At 41.2% G+C, this 22,824-nt stretch overlaps 1 protein-coding gene across 1 annotated transcript in view; it reads right to left on the minus strand.

Annotated features, from left to right (window-relative positions):
* Positions 1-22,824, minus strand: part of LAMB1 (laminin subunit beta 1) — a 76,055-nt gene continuing 53,231 nt past the window's right edge. The window contains exons 24-33 of the mRNA XM_052638472.1: positions 15,648-16,017; positions 12,737-12,921; positions 11,613-11,854; positions 8,861-9,064; positions 8,155-8,299; positions 5,307-5,514; positions 4,972-5,113; positions 2,412-2,588; positions 395-554; positions 1-268 (exon numbers count right to left, since the gene is read on the minus strand). Coding sequence (XP_052494432.1) covers positions 132-268; positions 395-554; positions 2,412-2,588; positions 4,972-5,113; positions 5,307-5,514; positions 8,155-8,299; positions 8,861-9,064; positions 11,613-11,854; positions 12,737-12,921; positions 15,648-16,017 — 1,970 coding nt within the window. The 3' untranslated portion in view covers positions 1-131. The remainder of the gene's footprint in view (positions 269-394; positions 555-2,411; positions 2,589-4,971; positions 5,114-5,306; positions 5,515-8,154; positions 8,300-8,860; positions 9,065-11,612; positions 11,855-12,736; positions 12,922-15,647; positions 16,018-22,824) is intronic.

The raw sequence follows: 22,824 nt of genomic DNA on the forward strand, positions 1-22,824 counted from the left end.
ACAAAATGTGGCGATTAAAAATATTAAATAGGTTGAGTTTTATTTTGAAGATCATTAAGTCAGTTTTTAAAAGGTAATGATTTTGCTTTGGTCACCTCAGCCATCTTTTACTTACAGCTCCCCCTCCTTTGTTACAAGCAGGTGCTATAAACAGCAACTTTCTGGCTTATATCCTTTAGGAGTGAACGAACTTCTCCTTCCAGTCTTACTAATTCTTGAGCTTTATCTTCTAAATATTTTTGATTGTCCTCATATTTTCTTTCTAAATCTGTGGGAGATAAAAATAAAAGGTCTGAGCAGTTATTATAAGGCTCTAAGTGCTTGAAACAGAGTGAATGGTACTTTACCTTTTAAATAAACTCTAAGAAAATAACAACAACAACAAAAAATCTACCTTTCAGGAGTTGCAGTTTGCTGTTTGCTTGAGCCAAAAGTGTTTTTGCTTCATTTTGTAGCATTTCTGCTTTCCTTCTGGCATCTGCTGACTCTTCAGTTTTCTTGGCAATTAAGTTTTCTACTTTCTTGTACTTTTCATCAAGTTCATTGTCCAGAGTCTGCAGTTCCACATTTTGGTAGAAAAAGGTAATAATAATGTTAGTGTCAGTCATACAGTTGTGGCAGTATTAGATCACGTAGGTGCTAACTTGCACAGCTAGCATTCTGAATTAAAGGCCATCACCACAGGTACTCAGGTTTCAAGCTACACAAGAGTAACTAACTGAAGACATTAACTTGAAATGGTATAATTAGATACAACATTGACATAATTGTTTACTTTTATTTTCTATATTCTTCAGTTATTACTGGAGTGTAGTTGCTTTACAGTGTTGTGTTAGTTTCTACAACAACAAAGTGAGTCACCTGTATGTGTGTGTGTGTCCCCTGCTTTTTGGATTTCTTTTCCTTTTAGGTCATCACAGAGCACTGAGTAGAGAGTTCCCTTTGCTATACAGCAGGTTCTCATTACTTACCTATTTTATAGACAGTATCAATAGTGTAGATAAGTCATGTCGATCCCAGTCTCCCAATTCATCTCACCCCCCAACTCCCTATTCCCCTTTGGTATCCATAGGTTTGGTCTCTACATCTCTGTCTCTCTGCTTTGTAAATAAGATTGTCTATATCAATTTTTTCAGGTTCCGTATCTATGTGTTAATGTACAGCGTTTTTTTTTCTCTGTTTCTGACTTACTTCACTCTGTATTAGTCTCTGGGTCTGTCCATGTCTCCACAAATGACTGAGTTTTGTTCCTGACATGATTTTTTTAAATGGAAAGATGTCAAAGACATGGTGGAGTTGCTGTAGGTCCCTGGGGGACTGGCTTTTTCTTTGCAGGTGTTGTAGGAAAATTCATGGAAGAAGAGTTAGAGAAATAGATTTCCTCAAAGGTAGGTGTGCCGAGATCCAAATATTTAGACATCAGAAAAAAGTGGGAGGACCGTTGACTAATTTAGGGTTGACAGTGACTTGAAACCAGTAAACCAGAGGCAAGATTTTAGTCATTCTTTTTAGGAACGCTGTTCAAACAATAGCTATTTATAGAAGAATTTCATTGTCAAGGTTTTACTGTTTATTTGTAATCAAGTTTAATATTTATGCAGATTGTCCTGTAAGATGACTACTTGGTTGATTTATGTTCTTAGACCTGCAGGAAACTAGCCTACAGTGAAAAAGATGGGGCAGTGACTTGCTGTTCTCTTTCCCAAACTCAAGTTATAGGGAAGTTACCTGTACTAATGCCTAAAAACTACAGTAGCTGCTAGGAAAAGTCTTGATTTCATTCAGTTTATAGCTTCCTACTATTACTATTCATTTAAGAGTTTCAACACTCCCCTGAAAAGTTTTAAAAGGTTTCTTTAGTGATAAATATTTACTGACACAAATTTAACAATTAAATGTGTTTGAGTGATTACTTGGCTTCTAGTGAAAAACTGGGGCTTGAGACTTTTCTCTGCAAAAAAATATAGCACCTTCCAGTGAGAAGGAAGAGGTGGTTAATTCCAAATGAGCACAGAAGAGCTGAGAGATGGTTCCCTACTAGCTGTTGTCTGTTAGGGATTCTTTAAGCATTTTCTACCCTGCTTTTAAAGATTTCTCAAATGGCCAGGTAATTTACTGTTTGCCATAAAGCTCTTCCTAATTGAAATACAAGTTCAATATGCTTGTTAAATTAATTTCATTTTTCTAAACCCTTAACCAAGTTTGGATTTGAGGGCCTACATCTCATGTACGGATATTTTCATATCCACTCCCACTCTTTTCCACCTTTGTCTCTGAAGACTGCTGTTTCAAAACAGGTCACCCAAGATGTTTCTGATGAATAACCGTGTTAAGTCCAGCCCAAGGAAGGCCTAGAGAAGAGCAGTTGCTCCCTTGCCCACACAGCTGTGCAATAACAAAGCTATACTTACCTTCTTAACATCTTCAGCACTTTGTTTCACAGTGTATACTACTTTTTCAATATATTCTGCCTCCCCAGAATTCTGGGCAGCTTTCCGCTTAAGTTCTTCCACATTCCTCTCTAGCTCGCTGATGCGCTGGGAAGCATTGAACAAAGTTTCCTCAGAAGCTGCTGTTTCAGACTCTATCTGAAAGTATATAATGGATTATATTCAGCAAGCCATTAATTCAAGAAGTGGTAGCAAGTGCTATGAATTCAAGTGTAGAGGAAGATTTAAGATTTAAAAGGTGCTGTGCCATTGCTCTAGAACAACAGAAGTAATTACTAAAAATTTCAAGAAAGCTGATTAAAGTGCCCAACTTCAAAATAGTCTCTGCTACATCTCATATATTTTATCCTTTCAGTACTTCTGACAGTCTAGGCTGAAATGTACGTCATTTTCTTACTGAACCACCTCCACGCAGTTCCATATGCCAAGAAAGCATTTTAAGGATACCTGCAAACTCTGGCTAAACAGTGTTCAAAAGAAAGCTGATGAGAGCAAAGGGATAGCCACATAACTTTCTAAATTAATGTGGGTGGGAAAACTGTAACTTCCAGTCAATTTTAGTTTTTTTTCTGTCAGCTGTAAATGTTAAGCTCTAGTAGTGGAGATTAAAGCACCTTAGGAGCTACCTGCAAAGTTAACTTGAGTGTTTTGAGCTAATTAATGAAAAACTGGAAACCAGGAATGTTAAAACTATGAAAAGTTACTATAGGATTGTCTTGTGGCATAGATCTGGGAAAGTTACAACTGGAAGCTGTAAGTACTGAAGAATTATTTAGGGAAAAAGTATCTGGGCAACTGGGGAGGGTCAATGTTTGATCTCTTTTCAAAGTATAATCAATAAATACTGATTTTTTTTTTAAAGCTAGCCAAAGTAAGCCTGACCCATGACAGAGGAACCAGTTTCACTGAGCACCTAATTTTTAAAAAAAAATTATCTTCAAGGATGGTTCTATTCTGTAGAATAGCAGAATAATGTCATAACTAATGGATCAGTATACACATATGCTCAAAGTTGTAACTATTTCAAACCAAACGATTCTTGATCTGAGAGTTCACCCATTTGTTAGAAAACAATTCTTAGGGAGTAGTTATTCTTAGAAAACAACACTTAGAGTAAGTAAGTGAATAGTTTTGTGTCAAGCTTTCATTAGTATGGTTTAGAGCTTCTCTTTCTTAACTGTTTACCTGAAACATTTCCTACCCTCCAAGGTTTCATCTTTAAATAAATTGCATCATCAAGCCAAATATCTCATCTACAATTTGATTAATAGTTTCCATTTTGCTTTCCAAAATAGTCATTTTTTAAAAGTCACTTAAAGTTCATTTACATGTTAACAGCACACTGACAAGACTGAAAAACCTAGAGATAAAGCAAAGGGTTAGAACATAGACTGGTGGGAAAATAAAATTTTTCTAAACTCGATTAAGTAGCCCAAACAAAGGGCCATATATATATATATATATATATATATACTCAAAGTGGCTGAAGAACTGTCTGGCTTCATTTTACTGAGAGTAATGGAATAGAGGAAGATGGGCTTATATTAACTAATAGTAGGGAAAGCAGATTGAAAAACCATCTCCCAGATTTTTAAATATGATGGGTTGTTGTCTTGAAGGGGGATTGGCAGCAAGTAAGAGAAGCATCCTATTTCAGAGTTTTAAGTTTTTAGAATAGAGCACTAAATACCATCTGAGTAATTATTTTTTTAATGAATGTCTTTAATATTTGGTAGGCTCTAAGGGTGTTCTGTGTGTAAATTTCCCATGCATTCTGCATAAAACAGATTGTCTAGCTGTAAGAGCTCTATTGTTGCTGTTTAGTTGCTAAATCATGTCTGACTCATTTGCAACCCCATAGACTGTAGCCCGCCAGGCTCTTCTGTCCATGGGATTTTCTAGGTAAGAATACTGGAGGGAGTTGCCATTTCATTCTCCAGAGGATATTCCTGACCCAGGAATTGAACCCATTTCCTGCATTGGTAGGTGGATTCTTTACCACTGAGCCATCTGGGAAGTAAGAGCTCTATCAGGTTCATCTAAAATTAGGTGTTAGAAGCAGACAATTTAATTCATTGCTTTCCAGTGGTTTTTAAAACTAGTAAAGTTTTTGTGGATGATCACCTCATAAATGTAGTCTTAAGTATGTAGTTGCTTTGGGGCTGTAAAAGCTTGCTCTGCCCATCCTGTCTCTCCATCTGGAGATGCTCTACAACTGAATATTAATTAATAGTATGTTTCATACCAAATAGAATCTTATTCCTTGAAGGAAATGGAAACTCTTAGTATCTTTCATAAGGCTTTTTGTGGGGATGCAAATGAAAGGGGGTTTAATGTTTGTTTTCAGGCTCCTTTTTTCCCTAGAAAACAAGACTTTTAGCATCTGTGCTAAGGGAGTAGTTCAGATTTATTAAAGGACTCCTTTGATGTTCAGCTGTAAGAATTTTTATAGGTAACTGTCAGATGTGCTGCTTTTCTGACAAATGTGTGTGTGAGTGTTCTCTCCCATACAGTCTCTTACCGAAGTGAGCAGGTTCTGGGTTCCCTGGATGTCTTCGTCTGCTTGTTTAATGGCCTTCTCTGCTGCAATCTGGGCCTTTTCTGCTTCTTCCAGAGCTTCCCTTACCGTGTTTGCAGTAACTTTAACATCTGTTGCACTTTTGCTGAGTAAAAAACAGGGTGATAACATGTGAACAAGAAAAAAGTACTTGGTCTTCTTTTAAAGACCAGCTTTCCTGAAGTGATGCAGAGAGACTCCCACCGGTCACTCATTGAGAAATTTCACTGATGAAAGAAAAGATGCTAGACACACAAAATAAGCTCCGCTAAATGGCATATAATATTGTGTTCAGATACCTGGCTTTTTGAGCTTCTTCTAACAACATCTCAGCTCTGGCAATGTCAGCCGCACTTTGCTGTAGAATAATCTCTACTTGAGAAAGGCTTTCAACTCGTTCACGAATATCTTCTGTCAAGTTCTGTAACTGCTGTGGAGTGCTAGGCATTTCCATTTTCAAGACTTCGTTAGCAACTGCTTCAATGCTGTCTAGATCAGCACTGTCTTCTGTTAAAAGTAAAAAGCAAAGATGGTTCACTCTTTCAACCATATCGGTCATCTACTACTGTGTATTCAGCGTGGTGGGGTTATACCAAGCAAAGGTATATTTAAGGGTTTTGAATTGGAGCTGGGGAGATGAGACCTACACACAGGAAAAGTAATGTAGACAATGCGTACTACTGGAGTTGGTGACAAGCTGGGGTTGTCAGGGAAGACTCTGGAGGGTGTTGAAGGATGAGAGGGTTTGAGAGAAGAACGAACATCTCTGGATGGAGACAGGATGGGCAGAGCATGTTATGTGGAAGTTGAGTGAAAACTCTACAGGCAAAGGTAAAAAGCTGGAACTTGATCCTAAAAGGCAATGAAAACTTTTTCAGTTGAAAGACTACTACTGCTATAAACACAGACGTAAGTGTTGAAATCCCTAATAAATTATCTGGATTCAGGAAATTAGAGAATCCAGTCAGAGAAGCAAGAGAGTCAATATAGTTGTCTTCAAGGAGTTTCAAATGTCAAGTGTGAAAAGACATGAAAAAATACCAGAGTTTAAATTCTACGTATGTCATTGATTTTTAAGCTTTTTTTTTTTTAACTGAATATTAAAATTATAAAGCCCAGGGAAATACACAATTGAATGATGACCATCACAGAATATTCCATGAGATATTCTTAGCAAATACTGTTGGCTCCTTAACGTCCTAAGTTATTCTCCCTTTTTCCTTACTAACAGAATACTGATTTTGTTCAGGTACCAACCTGTAAGTTAATGTAAGGTTATCAGCTCAAGTTAAATACTGATTAGCCTACCAGTTACAGTAGTCCCATTACTGTATGGAATTACTGTATCAGTGACATCTATACATGTGGTACTCATTTCTGGCCAATAAGATTTATGGAAATGACTTTTCCAAGACTTCTGGGAAAGATTTCCTCTATTTAAAAATGATACAATAAAGTGGAGCTTTGGCAGCCACCTTGTAATGAGGAGGAGCAAGCCTGAGAAGAGCTGATATTCTTAATTAAAATGACAGAGCAGAAAGATGAGAAATGCATGGATTCCAGAATCATGGAGCTACTACTGAACTTTATGTATTAGACATCTCTGTTTTGATTTCGTCCATTTCAGTTGAGAGTTTTAACTTGTGACCACAACCATCCTCACTGATGGAACTCAGACTGTGACCAGCAACATTTATGAGCTGGACCACAAATCCTGGAGATTTTCTATTTCTGTACAGAATGCTTAAGGTATAGAGCTATCTAACCATAAATAAAATATCCTGAAAACAATAGGATTACAAAGCTTTGGGGACAATGCCAAAAATCCTTATAATTAAGGTTCTAATGATATTACATGTATTCTCTAACACAAGTTCCAAATTCAGTTCTCATAGTACATATTTGACTTCTTGACTTACTACTTGGGTATCACATCAAGTATGTCTTATATCTATATAATTAGATTATTTATATGCAGCTGAGAAATCTGTATGCAGGTCAGGAAGCAACAGTTAGAACTGGACATGGAACAACAGACTGCTTCCAAGTAGGAAAAGGAGTCCATCAAGGCTGTATATTGTCACCCTGCTTATTTAACTTCTATGCAGAGTACATCATGAGAAACACTGGGCTGGAAGAAGCACAAGCTGGAATCACGATTGCCGGGAGAAATACTAATAACCTCAGATATGCAGGTGACACTACCCTTATGGCAGAAAGTGAAGAGGAACTAAAAAGCCTCTTGGTGAAAGTGAAAGAGGAGAGTGAAACAGTTGGCTTAAAGCTCAATATTCAGAAAACGAAGATCATGGCATCCGGTCCCATCACTTCATGGGAAATAGATGGGGAAACAGTGTCAGACTTTATTTTGGGGGGGCTCCAAAATCACTGCAGATGATGATTACAGCCATGAAATTAAAAGACGCTTACTCCTTAGAAGGAAAGTTATGACCAACCTAGATAGCATATTAAAAAGCAGAGACATTACTTTGCCAACAAAGGTGCATCTAGTTAAGGCTATGATTTTTCCAGTGGTCATGTATGGATGTGAGAGTTGGACTGTGAAGACAGCTGAGCGCCGAAGAATTGATGCTTTTGAACTGTGGTGTTGGAGAATACTCTTGAGAGTCCCTTGGACTGCAAGGAGGTCCAACCAGTCCATCCTAAAGATCAGTCCTGGGTGTTCATTGGAAGGACTGATGCTAAAGCTGAAACTCCAATACCTTGGCCACCTCATGTGAAGAATTGACTCACTGGAAAAGACTCTGATGCTGGGAGGGATTGGGGGCAGGGGGAGAAGGGGACGACAGAGGATGAGATGGCTGGATGGCATCACCGACTCGATGGACATGAGTTTGAGTAAACTCCGGGAGTTGGTGATGGACAGGGAGGTCTGGCGTGCTGCGATTCATGGGGTCGCAAAGAGACGGACACGACTGAGCGACTGAGCTGAACTAAACATAAACATTAAGAAATATTTCTTAATATGGAAATACTTTAAAATTTGCAAGCATTTTATCCCCTGCAAGAAGTTGATTTTATCAAAACTGCAGATTTGAATTATGGCCTCTCTAACACTCTTAAAAATTTGTTTTATATTCCAAGAGAGGAAGAAATGTCTAAAAGTAAAATGAAAAAATTCCTTACGGGTCAAAAAGTTCCTGATTTGCTTGATCAGATTTCTCAGATCCTCATTGCTCCTGTCCACTTTTTCTTTGGTAGCATTGGTTTTCAGCAGAACATCTTGAGCATTCTGTTTTGCCTCATCAGCCCTCAGTTTTGCTTCAGAGACCTATATATGGGGAATAAAATACCCATGGAACAATGTCACTCAAACCGACGAGAATACTATAAATGGTCCAGAAAATGATGAAAAACTTAAGTATTTGGAATCATGGGTTTTAGAAATGTCTCGCATTCAACCATACTACTGTGTAGACAGAGTAATCAGTATAGCAATTCCTATACAGTGGTCTTAACATAGCTAGGGCTAGCATATACAATTTTTCCCCCCGCTTTTTGACCTGTAAGATGTTCTTTAGTCTTTTTCTCAGGTTCCAACATACATACTTCAGTTAACATGGTGTTAATAATGTCACTTCAGAAGAATAAAAGCTTAATTGAAATAAAAGCTGGATGTATGCATAACCCTGGACCCATGGTTATTAACATGGATATTTCAAATTATCGTAATGAGAAATAAGCAAATTCTTGGCCCACCTATGAATAAAACCTCATCTCCCTGATCTCACAAAAACTTTTGCCTTTTCTTAGTCAGCATTGGAGATTGATTTCTCCCTTTTAGGCCCTCCATAACTGAAAGCCAACAAAAATAGGCCACCCTCTGAATTACCATCTTGGAGAGCTGTTCCACCTCAGCCAGGGCACTCAGGACATCTCGGTCAAAGTCCATTGCTTTCTGCCAGGCGCTGTGTGCAACAGTGACCAGCCCACCACAGCCAGGCCCGCCACACTTCTTTTCCCCTTCGTCAGTTCTGCAGTTTGGGCCACCACATTCAGTCTCGGAACAGGAGGCCCCTGGAGGCGTTCCACACGTCTGCAACAAAGCCAACCAACAAGCACGGGGTGCAGAGTGAGTCCAAGGTAGCCAACAGCTGTGCAGGGCCTGGGTGGCCCAAGAGAGTGTAGGTGGTCCTCAGCAAGGGTGCTTGGAAAAGTGTTTAGGACAGAGACGAGCAAAAAGCTTAGGGATAAGCCAGCTTGCTTCCTTCCAAGGAAAGAGTGATTTAACCCTGCATCAGTGCTTTCAGTACCTTCTGCCCTAATACCATACATAGGGGCTCTGCTCCATCCAGTTGAAGTCTGCTGATAAGAAAGCCAAAGAATGCATCTCCGTTCTCCTAACTGGTTGAATTTACTGAAAGAAAACATGGTATTGAGAACCTTCTTTAGACCTAGTAGCCTGGTGACTGCTCTGGTAAAAAGGGTGATATGAAAGACCCATAATCGGGCCTTTTAGTAACTTTATGTCTAGGTAGGAAGACAAGATGACTCTAGGGAAAACATCCAAAAATAGGTCAGATCAAGTAAGAAGGAAAGCAGATGGAGATTACTGAGGATTGTAGCTGGGGAAGGAGAGTAGCTTGGTTGGACTTTTAGCAGAAGTGGGGAACATTCCACATTAGAGAGGAAGAGAGAAAATAAAGGTGTAACTTTTCCAAATAACCCCCAAAGCCCCTGCCAGACTCCTGCTTTCTCACCTGCCAGAAACTTCCAAAGGCTTGGCTGTAGAATATGTATGGCAAATTGATAAATTACAGGTTTGCTATATGACAGAAAAGGTGGAGCAGGAAGCAAACTGTGTTTAGAGCTGTTTTGTGGAAAATGCTCATGTTGAAAAGAGCGAAAAACTATACTATAGTGAAAAAATAAAACACTCCCAAACAAAGCATGCTAGTACTTCTTTTAAAAAGAGTAGTTTTTGCAAAATACAGTCTACTCTATAACTTAATAGTTCTGTGATAATTATCCTATTATCTCTTTAATACTCTTTCATGTATCTGGTTTATAGCACATAAAAATCTTCAGAAAATAAAGTGTATTCTGCATGCTATACAAGAACACAAGCCTTAATCAAGAAGGCTTAAGACCTCAGGGATACTTTCTAAAAACATTCTAACACCCTAGAAGATCTGTTTTATTTCATCAGCCTGGCAGGCCTGGAAGAAAACATCATCAGTCTATCTAAATACACACAAAGACAGAACCGAAGGTCCTGGAAAAACAAAGGAGCAAAAATCTTTCTACACAAAAAGTGGTGTGCAACCTAAAAAGGGAGTTCTCACAAGATTATTAACAGGCACATACAATGAGAGATGGGAAGAAGGTGGCAAGTTTCTGGGCCACTCACCTGATGGAAAGCAGGCACAGGCAGGGCTCCCGTTCTTAACAGCCGGAAGAACCTGCCCGCAGGCCACCTATTCCCAAGGTGCCCCTGCTGCAAAGCAGACATACTCTAGCATACTTAGCTGCTTTTCATTTTAGTTTGGAGAAACTTGTGATGACTAATTTTAATTAGAATTTATAAGGAAGGAGTCAATATTGAAGAAAGACTTAGAGAACTGGCGTTTCATGCCTGTGTATGGCAGCTTTGTCTCATGTTAGGTGCAAGTACATATTGCTCTAGGCCTTTGTTTCTATATTAAACAAATGGTAAGAGGTCTCCTAACTTTCCATTAGGTGCTATCAAGTTTCCTAAGGTAATGAAAACAGTCTTGAAGGCATCAATTAACTTTGTCATAATACAGCACAGTGTTGTTGTCTGTTTCAGGAAGGGAGACTGTCACCAAGACAAAATTGTAATGAAGTCTGAACTCCCAGCCTCCCATGAATTCACTTTACCCCTTCTTGTACTGATCCTCTATTTCTAAAGCCAAGAGAGCAGAAGCCTTATAAAGGTATATAAACAACACCCTGCAGCTTCTCTCAGATAAAGTATTCTGTGAAAAATAGTAAGGGAGCAAGAGGAAGAAAAACTTAGTTTGGATTTTTTTTTTTTTTTTTTTGGCTTTCTGCCTGATTTCCATTAAACTCACCACTCAATTTCATTTCACTCCAGAGTTATTTTTTAAAAGCTTCTGGGAAATAAATTTACTTTCTAGGCTGGTCTCAGGTTACTCTTAACAAGGTAAAGTTACTAGGACAAAGGAACATTTTAACTAATAACCTATCCATCAAAAAAAATTCTTTCGCTTCCTTTATTTTTCTTTAAGGAAGTCTCTCTCAGAATGATTCTGAATTGCTTCACTGGGATGCAATTTGCACTTCAAGTCAGAACAAAGTTTAAAAAAAAATGTCCACAGTATAAAAAGAATCCCATTTAGATAAGAAGTGAGTCAATTCAGCAGCATGGGAGAGTAGTCCTGATTCTTTGGTTGTACCACAGAGAAATTGCTGTGAGAGAGGAAGGCGGAAACTCACATGCTGCTGTTTTTAATCTGGCTTGGTCACAGATACCCCAGACTGGGCCAGAGACCGGTTTCCCTCCTGCTGACTCATCTGCAAAGTGGACAGTGTTAAAGACAAAGCAGGGTATTTTTTCTCTTGTAACATGGCAGCCTGGGGGCCAAACTCTCAAACCTTACCATTTCAGCAGCAGCTGAAAGGTCAAGACTTTGTAGTTTGCCTGCCAGTTCATCCAGAAGGCGGGCCTGCTCCTCTTGTTTCTCTCTGAACTGTGACTCTTGCTCCAACATCACATCTTCCACCCTGTCTCTATTGAGGGCAGACTGCTCCACCGTGCTGTTGGAATTTGTGGTGGAGGCATTCACACGCTCCTCGGCCTCTAGAGACATCTGGAAATACTTGGTAATGCTGTCCAAGGCTCCTAGAGCATGAGATGAAATTGCCCACAGTTAATCCCCTTGTACCCAATCTCCCTAAACTGACCATATGGTTTTGTTTTAAAATTCAAAGAATAAAAAGCTTAAAGAAATACAACTTTCTTCTCATGAACAATGAATATGCTTTGTTCCACTGGCACCTAACTGTGGCTCTGGAGGATGCCAAACATCTGGATTAAAAAATTAAGTCAGTCATGAAGATTTTGTTCCTACACAGGCAAGCATCCAGTTCTTTCTAAATAGCTAGTGTGAGACAACTTGTAGATTACATGCCCAGATGAGTTTTCCCTTTTCTCATTTAACTGTTTATATCCACTCAAATGGCTAATGTTATATACATAAAACAGCCTGACATGTTTTGGCTTTAAAGGAACTAGCTAAAAAAAACAAGCAATCATGCATAAAACAGGATGCATAGAGTGATCTGACATGTTTTACTTTCTTTTGCTTTGGGGGGAGAGGGTCCTATATAATATGGCCTACAATATCAATAAATGATTTGCAAATGTGATTTCCTGGTCAAGTAACATTCTTGAATATAAAACGATTTGCAGAAGTATCAACTTGATTTCTTAACTTTTTATAAGAGCCCCTTTTCAAGTCATATGAAGGAGGTAAACCACTAAATGGGATGCCATTCTAACACAAAGACCACTGCCCACTCCATGCAATCCCTTCTGTGCCCCACATCCCGCATTGATAAAATGAAGACTTTAATCCTCCTTTGTGCCAGAGACTCAATGAGGAAAAGCTTTAAAATTTATTACAGAGCACTTACTTTTCTTCTGAAAGTGCTCCATTAAAAGGTTAGACAGAGTAAAATCCATTGTCCAGGATTAAGTATTTGCATTAAAAAAAATGCTCACCCCGAATATCTGAATTTTTGATAAATTCCAACTGTTCAGCAAGCTCTTTCACTGTGTTATCTAGACTTTCTGCTTCTGCCTGTAGCGTGTCTAGTTGTCTGGCTGTGCTGTTGTTTTGCATAGCTGTGTCAGACAAATCCACTTCCACTTGTGCCATCTTTTCTGTGACATCTTTAGTTAGTTTCCTGTAAAGAGAAGGGTAAATGAACTTAAGGGCAAGAAACTCAAGGGAAAATGTGAAGTCTCATTTTTACATTTTCCACTAATACTGTATCCATTACTCTGTAATTTCAAACCAATTCAGTAGTTTGTAACAGTTCATCTTCAAGTACTGGTTTTAATCTTATCATTAAGAGATTACATTAAATCGAATGATTTTTCTTTCTTCAACGCTTTGAAGGAAAACACAGCAGTTCCACTCAGCTGTGTTGTGACAGATGGGCTATTTGAAGGATTCTGAATATCTGATGTAACATGAGCACAGATCCAGAGCGTGCGTCCTACTCTGTAACATAAGCAGCTGCAAGCCCATACAATTCCACAAACTCAAAAGACATAAGTGACTCCCGTGTAGAATTATGGCTCCCAGCCACCTGCCAAAAACACTCCTATCTGAACCTCGGGGATCTCCTTCAAGATAGGACATGCAGAAAGAAAGCCCCATGGCCATCAGGAAGACAGTGGAAACAAGGCAAAGAAGCTTTTCATGCACACCCCCCTTCAGACAAAGTCCCATCAAAGGAGCCACCTTCCACCAACAAAGCAACCCTTTCATTCTTCCTGAGAAAGCAAGCAGCATCACTGAGGATGGAATATGATAACCATTTATCATATTATTTTATTTTATTTGGACAATATTTTATTTGGAATGCAAACCCAACTGCCTTTGTTCTGTATCTTCCTGTCTCCAAAGCTGTACTTTAGGCATCTATTTGTAAATTACTCGCATATACAGTGTGCATATGTGTACATATCACAAAGAAAGTACAAATCACGAAGACCTCAGCTCTGGGTATCACCTAATGGAGTGTAATTGTCTTCTCAGGGATATAATCATATTAAAAAACTGGGAAAATGTAGAGATGCTGAAAGGTTGGGGGCCATTCGAAAAATGATACTGAAGGCTGAGATAATACCATGACCCAACTCAAAGGAAAAGTGCTTAAAAGGATTTGTGGGTTAAATTACATTTTGTAAACCTAATGGCTTTTTTTCCTGACCTGAGGCCAGTTTCTTTTTTTCCAGTGCTTTGCTTTTATTAATCTGTTGATTCCCAGAAGGCTTTTATTTCTCCTCAGGTCTCATACAATGTTGTAATTAATTTAAAAAAAAACCTTACATTGTAGATTTTTAAGTAATGCCACTCGGGATCCTAAAACATGCATCCTTGGATACTGTGTTGAAAATAGATAAATGAAATTAGTTTTCCTGAGATGATTACACTCTGTGTGATTAGATGCAGAGTGAAGGTAGAATCAGAGTTGTTGGTGGAATGTAATCGCTCTTCTGGCAGGCTCCCGAAGGATACCAGAGTTTTTTGTTCCCCCTTAAGGTGCATGATACCAAGTCCAAGCAATCATTTCTTAAGTGGGGTTGCATTCAGACCAGGGCCTTTTAAGGCTTGTTATCGCTACATGTAAGAAGGCTGAGCTGTACTGTGGTCTTTTTTTAATGAGGTAAAATTCCTCATTAAATGCATTATCGCCTCACATCAGACATCTCCTAACACCCTGATCAACCACATGATCTTGGGCACAAGATCTGAGGCTTGAAGTCAAGGGACCAGTTACTTTAAATCTAGAAGTTGTAGGAAGGACCTCCTACAAGGTACTTGAGCTGATGTCAGCTGTTAGTTTCCTGCTTCTCATACACAGTATGGAGATGAATGAAAAGTTCATCTGACTTCTTAGAGATGCTGATTAAAGTCTCATCACACAAAATTGCTCCTGTAGTTCTGGCATGATGTACTACTGCCTGAATGTATAGGATTTAGCCATGACACCACCCCCCTGCTCCTGGCAAATGGGGAGTCTATAATAAAAACTCAATAGCGTTTGGAGAAGCACAATGCTCCATATCCTTTCCTGTTTTGTCCTTTAGCCTAGATCTTATTTGGCTGTTTTGGGGGTCCTTTCTGGCAAAGGGAGTTGGAATGTTTGAGAACAGGAAAGATAACTGGGAGAAATGGGAGAAAAATAATCTCATAAAAGTTCAGCGTCACTCAGCTCAATTCTCTCTGCTTTCACTGGCAAAATACACACTCTCCAATCAAGAGATATGATTACCCAGACAAAGACTAAGAAGAGGAATTTTCATCATAGGAAATCTGTTAAAATTGGACGAATGAAGGGTGGCTCTAGTCGACCAATAGCTGAGCAGTAGAAATAACCTAGAAATAGGAGTCTTACTTGTGGTAATGGAATTTCCCTGTAAGTAGCAAAACATATGACAACAACTTATATTTATAATGTTTTCTGCAATTACATTACCATTTCATAGATCAATCCTTTTGTTACTCTGTAAGGGAAAAGTAAAAGAGTATCCTCCCCACCACGGCAGGCGAGAAGGGAAGCCTGGAAGCGTGAGTCATTTTAGTTCACAAGCCTAGCCAAGCAACCCAGTTGTGACTGTTATATATCCTTTGTCTCTGGATCCAGACCTTCTGGTGCCCAAGAATTACTGTTTGCAGAGAGAAGTGCTGAATATAACATGCACACATTCTGCAGGGCAGTCCCCGCAACTCTGGGTCCACTCGCCCCCAAGCCCAGAGCAGTGACTGCCAGAAACTGAATGCCCAGCCTCTATTCTCCCTCACAGCACTGACCAGCCCTCCTGATGGAAGCGCCGCGCTGTTGATTCACCAAGCTGGAGCAACTCTGTGAGCTGTTACTCGGGCTCATCAGCTACTTACTCGGCCTCCTCAAAGAGATTCCCGATGTTCTTCAGTGGCTCGGCAGCTGGGCTCTGGGCCAGGATGTCTCTGATCTCGTTGACTTTCTTCTCCACCGAGTCCACAGTCTCCCGGTAAGGCCCAATCACACCACTGATCTTCAAGGCCTTGGCTTTCTCCAGGAACTTCTGGGTCCTGTTGGTCAACTCAGCGATGATCACGTCCCAAAGAGCAAAGCACTGGTGGCAGGGTGTGCAGTCGGGGAAGACGCCCGAGTAGCCCCGGGTGCACTGGTCACAGCGTGGACCCTCCACACCCTCCACACACACACACTGGCCAGTGGACTGGTCACACTGCGGCGTCTCGATGCCCCTGGGGTCGCAGTCACAGGCTAGAAGGGAGACAGCAATGCTGGCTGAGCCACTAGGCAGTTAGAACCCTCAGCCACTGTTACAACAGGAAGGTCTGTAAATGGCCTACGACAGTTCACCAATGACCCTCACAGAGACTACAGCCGCTCCCCCCACAACATGCGGTACCTCAACCCTGGCTAACGGCTGCTTAACAATTATAGTGATAATAAATGTTTCTTTAAGTGAACACCATTGTGCGTCATTGTACCTGCCTCTGTACAACTGGTTTATAGGCACTGTCTCACTTAATCCTCACAATAACCCTATGGGATCCAAGTATTACAATCATCAGTTTTATAGATGTGAAAACTGAGGTCTAGAGAGATTACGTGACTGCCAAGTCTTGCAGCAAGGAAGCAGCCAAGCCAGGAGTCTAACTCAGCACTTTGCAGCTCCAGGTCTGTGCCTTTAAGCTCTGTCTTGCCTCTGCTCCCCTTTCTTTGACCTGTCTGTAGATCCTGTCAGGACAGGACAGGGTCTGTCAGGTGACACCCTGAAGATGTGAGGCCTCCGGCCTAAGATAGAGCAGTGAGGAGCAAGCAACCATCCCTCCACCTGGTCACAGAACAGTGAATGGTTGATGAAATGCAATAAGGTTGATAAAGAGAAAACTAAATGAGAAGTCTCAGGAATTCTGTCTGGTTAAAAGGCTTTCAATTAAGAATCATCTAGCTTGTGGGTGCCTGCCATTGTGATAACCACCCCCAGCACTGAGAGCACAGGCTCATAAAACATCTGAAGTGCAAAGGCCTCAGGAGCCATTCAGTCCCAGCATCTCACTGGCCCAGCAGGGTTGGCATCTGAGGCAGAACCAAATGGTGCAAGGGGGAAATCTGTGTTCTTGGTCAGTGGACTGTGGCTGAGATTACTTACCACGATGCCTGTGCCATTGAACCCCGGCTCAGAGTCCCAAAGCTTGGTTGACTACCTTGGTTTTCTATCAACACTTGACGTTTTTATTTGTTCAGTGCTTGAATAACAAAAGGCCTGCAGGTGGCACTACGGATAAAGAAACTGTCTGCTAATGCAGGAAACGTAAGAGACTCGGGTTTGATCCATGGGTCGTGAAGATCCCCTGGAGAAGGAAATGGCAACCTGCTCCAGTATTCTTGCCTGGAAAATACCATGGACAGAGGAGCCTGGTGGACCTCAGTCAATGGGTTGCAAAGAATTGGACACAACTGAGCATGCACACACACACACACCCCTTATCCCTGGCCTTAAACCCCTTCTGGGAAAACGTGGGGATAAAAAGAAAAACAAAGATCCTATTTCCCTAAGTAGACTGTGGACTCCGAGGGCAGAGGTACACCTTTAACCATCTTCCCATTCTCAGCTCTGTGCACAGGGTTAACTCTCAAACTGGAATTCAACTGTCTTTGCCAAATGAGGCTCTACCCTCACTTTTGATACAGGCACACAAGAGACATCAACACACCCCCTATAAAACAAAATAATCTTCCTAGGACTCAATGTTAATTGTGGCAAAGCACAACGGTATTCACTGCAGCACTACTATATATAAAATAAATAACCAACAAGGACCTACTATATAGTATGGGGAACTATACAATATTTTGTAATAATGCATAGTAGGAAATATACATATAACTGAAAATATACATGTAACTGAATCACTGTGCTGTACACCTGAAACTAATACAACATTGGAAAATCAACTATATTTCAATTAAAAATGAAAAAATCCTTCCTGAGTCAATAGTATTGTCTCCATAAGACTTTCCAATGAAACATTTTCCAGAAACAGTTTCATGGATGGTCCTGAAAACAAAATACTCCACTTTCCAAAGCCACAAAGCTGTGTGTGTGTGGGCTGGACCATTCACCTGACTCTCCTCACACCCTGCTTTGTATTGTTGCTTTAGCTTTCCCTGGCCTCTGTTTGCCAACTACAATCCACGATCTCAAGCACCAAGTTTGAGTAGAACAGTGTTGTAATAAAAACTCAGGCTGCCTGCTGGTGAATCCTGCCTTCGCCACACCCAGCTACTTGAACCTAGGTGGGACAAAAACTGAGTCAAGCTTTCCACGTCTATAAGGGATAATGCCCACTCCAGTACTCTTGCCTGGAAAATCCCATGGACAGAGAAGCCTGGTAGGCTGCAGTCCATGGGGTCGCTTAAAAGTCAGACACGACTGAGCGACTTCGTTTTCACTTTTCACTTTCCTGCACTGGAGAAGGAAATGGCAACCCTTTCCAGCGTTCTTGCCTGGAGAATCCCAGAGTTGGGGGAGCCTGGTGGGCTGCCGTCTATGGGGTCGCACAGAGTCGGACACGACTGAAGCGACTTAGCAGCAGCAGCAGCAAGGGATAATGACTATACCCAGCCACTCTTAGGATTGCTTTCAGGATGAAATGAGAGTTCTGTGATCAAGTAGCTTTGGGAAATTCTACGTTCTCCTTTTGAAAATTCAAAACAAATAGCATGTTAAAAACTCAGAAGAGTTCTGCATTAAAAACCTTGTTCCACATTTTTTTTTTTAACCCAGTCATATCCCAAACTCTTTATACTGTGGGATCCTTTTCTAGTGGAATACCTAATGAACCCCACCCCCCCCCACCCCAAGAAAAAGAAAGGGAAAGACTTGGGAAAACCACTGCCTCCTGCAGTTTCTACAATCAAAGAGACTGGGAAGAACTCAGCTAATGCTTGTATCTGAAGCTCTATGTTGTTTATCCTTCAGGAACAGATTTCCATATCATCTCATAGAATTTAGCCATTTTCCAGAAAGCTGTAAGTTACCTAGGTCATCTAAGTCCTAGCCTCTCAAACTCCAGCAGGCATCAGAATCATGTACAGGGCTCATTTAACACATTCCCTCTATTTCTCCCCACAGATCTGAAATCAGTGGGGCCTGAGAATTTATATTTCTAGTAGTTGCCAGGAGATGCTGATATTGAGGGTCACTACACCCCATTTTAAGAAGTACTGACCATGTTATCTTCCCAGCTGTTCACCTTCCTTTTGCCTGTTACGTGTATGTGTGTGTGTCGTGGGGGGGTGGGGGGGGGGAGTGGAGCAATCATGACCTTCAAGTTCACCAATGTAAGCTGATGAATGCACCTAAGGACTTGTGTAAGTAGAGGGCCTTTGTGATGCCATTTGAAATGAATGAGGCTGTCAGCTGCTACTGTCCTGCAGGCCCCAGTGGGGAGCCCTGTGTTGGGCCTCACATGGCCCAGCAGATTTGTCCTACTTTTTTTTTTTTTGGCCGCACTATAGGATGTAGGATCTTAGTTCCCTGACCAGGCATTGAACCCATGGCCCCTGCACTGGAAGCAGAGAATCTTAACCACTGGACCACGAGGGAAGCCCCAGATCTGCCCTGCTTTACTGTTGTGCTTAGGCTGGGGAAAACAGAGCCAGATGGCACAAAGGCTTTCAGTTTGCTTAGAAAATCTTTCTTTCCCAAAGATAATGCAAAGGTATAGTCCGAAAGAGGTTTTCACCAAATTCATGCTGGGGGCAAGGGATGTGTGCATATATTGAGCTTATTTTTAATTTCTCTAACAATTGTTCATTTATGTCATTGGAATAGGCATGTCTTGCTCTCATTCTGTCATAGCCTCTTTGAGGGGGAAAATATTGGTCCCAAACTGTGGGATTTAAAAGGCAAGTGGCCTCTCATTAAGACTTTCCCTGTCTTTCACACAGCTACTGTTTTCTCATAAGGAGAATACCTAGCTATGACTTTCCAAAAGCTAAGTCTTTCCAGAAGCATATTGCTAATGAGACAACAGCAGAAAGCCTAGAACTGTGCCCTCCAACAAGTCACTTCAACAGAAAGGTTAGCAATGGAAGGCATATTTGGCAAATGATTACATAATGTGAAAAAAGCGGTCATGTTCTTTTCCCAAAATCTACCTAATTCTCATCCCAGCTGATCTCTGGACCCTGCCCCTCAAGACCAGTGTCCCAGAGGGTGGGCAGAGCTCTGGCACCTCCAGAGACCAGGACCCGTTTGCCGACCACATTCCTTTCCTCCATTTGAAAAGCAGAGTCAAATTTCATAGATGGCTGGATTGCAGTTTCATCACTGAAAAAGTCTGACTACCTAAAAACGCATCAGGTTTTCATTTCAAACTGAAGCTGGTAAACTGTTAAAGCACCAGTGGACATGTGCTTCCTTCTTTTATTAAGCTTCCAGATCTGCTTCTCTGATGGGGTCACCTTGGAGGCAAGTACTAAAAGGCCCAAACTTATGACCTTGTAAAAAATACCCCCTAAGAGTATTTTCCTTTCTGCTGAAGCAGAAAGGTTGGTTCTCACCTGACAGTTTAAAACTTTACAGACAGTAAAGCTGTGAAGGAGACTCTCCAACCTCACATTCACTGGGACTGGGAAAATCTATCAAGTAATTGTACTGGTTGTCTCCGACAGGGCCAATGTGTTTTCTCCTCTCTTCAGAGGAAGGGGCAGGAGTCCAGGAGACCTTCATGTGGCTTTAAAGAATGGCCTCATTAGGTAAAGGACCAAAAACTTTCTCTTGGAAAGGAATATATATAGTGAAAGCTGTTGCCTGATTTTTAAGATGAACAAATCATGAAGATGAAGAACAGCATTCTAAAAATGAGACTGTCATCATTTTAATGAGCCATGAGAATTCCACCTTCCTATATAAATATATTCTTGGTTATGTGGGCAGTGGGTCATCTCTATTTTTACCAAGTTTTCTCCTCATTTAAAACAAGAAGTACAAACTATTAAGTATAAAATAAGCTACAAGGAGGGATTCCCTGGTGGTCCAGTGGTTAAGAATCCACCTTGCAATGCAGGGGACATGGGTTCAATCCCTGGTTGGGGAACTAAGTTTCCATATGCTGCAGGGCAACAGAGCCTGTGTGTTACACCTACTGAGCTGGAGCACTCTGGAACCCACGCGCCACAACTACAGAGCCTGAGCAACCAGAGGCCATGACACAGCTGGAGGGCCCACATGCCACAGTGACAAAGCCTGCCACCACTGAGACCCGACGCAGCAAAATAAATAAGTACATGAAACAAGCTACAAGGATATATTGTACAACAGAGGGAATACAGCCACTATTAAAACAAAAGCTATAAATGGAGTATAACCTTTAAAAGTTGTTCATCACTATACTGGACACCTGTAACTTATATACTATTGTACAGCAATGATACCTCAACTAAAAAATTAATAAAGGATGATGTCTAAGAGGTAGGTAGATGAAAAATAGTGTACCCATTTTACAGACTCTGAGATCCGGAGGAAAATGTCAGCAAGGAAACAGCAGAATGGAAAATAGCCTACATGCCTCCTTCTTAGCACGTGTCCTTTTCTGCTTCCTTCATATCCTTCTTGTCTGCAGACCTCCTCTGCCCACTGAAGAAAGTCCATCCTCAAGGGCTTTCCACCATCTGACGACACTCAATCTCCTCTGTCTCTCCATGAAGACAGTTTCCATGACACCTGCGAGGGACTGCAGTCCCTACCTGGCTTCCCCCCCGACGCCTGAGAGTTCACACCTCTCGTTTCCTGCCGTCCTGCCGCTTCACGTGCTGTTTCCCCCCAGAGCCTGCAAGGGGCCCTGATCAGGGAGCGGCTCTCCTCTGCAGTGTCCACTCCCCACTGGGCACTCACTCAGGCTTGTGTTGGTCCTCGCACCTTTCCTTTTGAAACTTGAAGCTGCCTGGGGACCAAGAGTGCTCTCCTCACATCAGAGGACAGGGTTTACTCATTTTTGTCATGAACCTACCTCAATAGATCCCCAGGGATGTGCTCTCACGCCAAAGGTTAATTCTTACTTTACTTCGGCATTTCTATCTTACTCGAAGGGAAACTTCAGTCCTTTCTAATCTCTGAAATGTGATTTTCTTTTTCTGTAAATTCTCTAACCTCCTCCAGTCCCACATGTTTTTTGTTTTTTATGTTTTTGCCTCAGTAGTATGATTTTAAACGGAAGTTTCCAAAGTTTTGAAACGGAAGTTGGAGAATGAATAGGATTCACCTGCAGAAATGAGCTGGCTGTCTGGCCCAGGAGTTGGTAAGTGTTTTCTATAAAAGGCTCCATCACAACTCCTCAACACTGGCACTGCAGCAGAAAGGGAGCCCAGACAATATGGACACACTGGGGCATGACTGTGCTCCAGTCAAACTTCACTGAAGGGGGCTGTGAGCTGGATCTGGTACATGGCTATGGACAAGCCTTCCCTCAACTAACAAAGATATCTGCAATTCTCTAGTCAAATTAAATCTGACTTCCTGAGCCACCCTGGAAATAAAGCAAAAAGGTGGGTGATTATAAAGGAATCCCAGCCTGAGAAAAGATGACAAGCATTAAAAAAAACAAATTATGTCTGAACAAAAATGTACTTCGATTTTCTACCAAAACTACTGGAAATGAGAAACAAGCAAGATGAAAAAACAGCCAGAGCCTCTCACCTATGGCCCCTATTTCCAATCAGCCTGGCCTTTCCCAAGAGCCAGAGGCCTTGCCTCTGTGGTCTGCCAGTCAACAGAAGATTCCTCCTGTGACCCTTTGACTCCTCAGGGCATGGGGCAGAGCTCTGGGCAGAGGTTTTTCTCGGGCACGTTCAGGACTGGGTGGGCGAGCTCCTCTCCATCCAGCACAGTGATGGGCTTGTTCAGACTCAGCACTGTCGGCCAAGAGCCCCAACCCGCCTGGACAATGGGAACATTCAACAATTCATGAGCTGGAGGCTCAGCTCGTTTGTCTTTGACATAACTCCATTTTTTTCCATAAGGAGAATACTTAGCTATGACTTTAAGTCTTTCTATAA

Source organism: Budorcas taxicolor, chromosome 4 (assembly GCF_023091745.1).
Source record: "Budorcas taxicolor isolate Tak-1 chromosome 4, Takin1.1, whole genome shotgun sequence".
In the NCBI taxonomy this organism is placed as follows: domain Eukaryota; kingdom Metazoa; phylum Chordata; class Mammalia; order Artiodactyla; family Bovidae; genus Budorcas; species Budorcas taxicolor.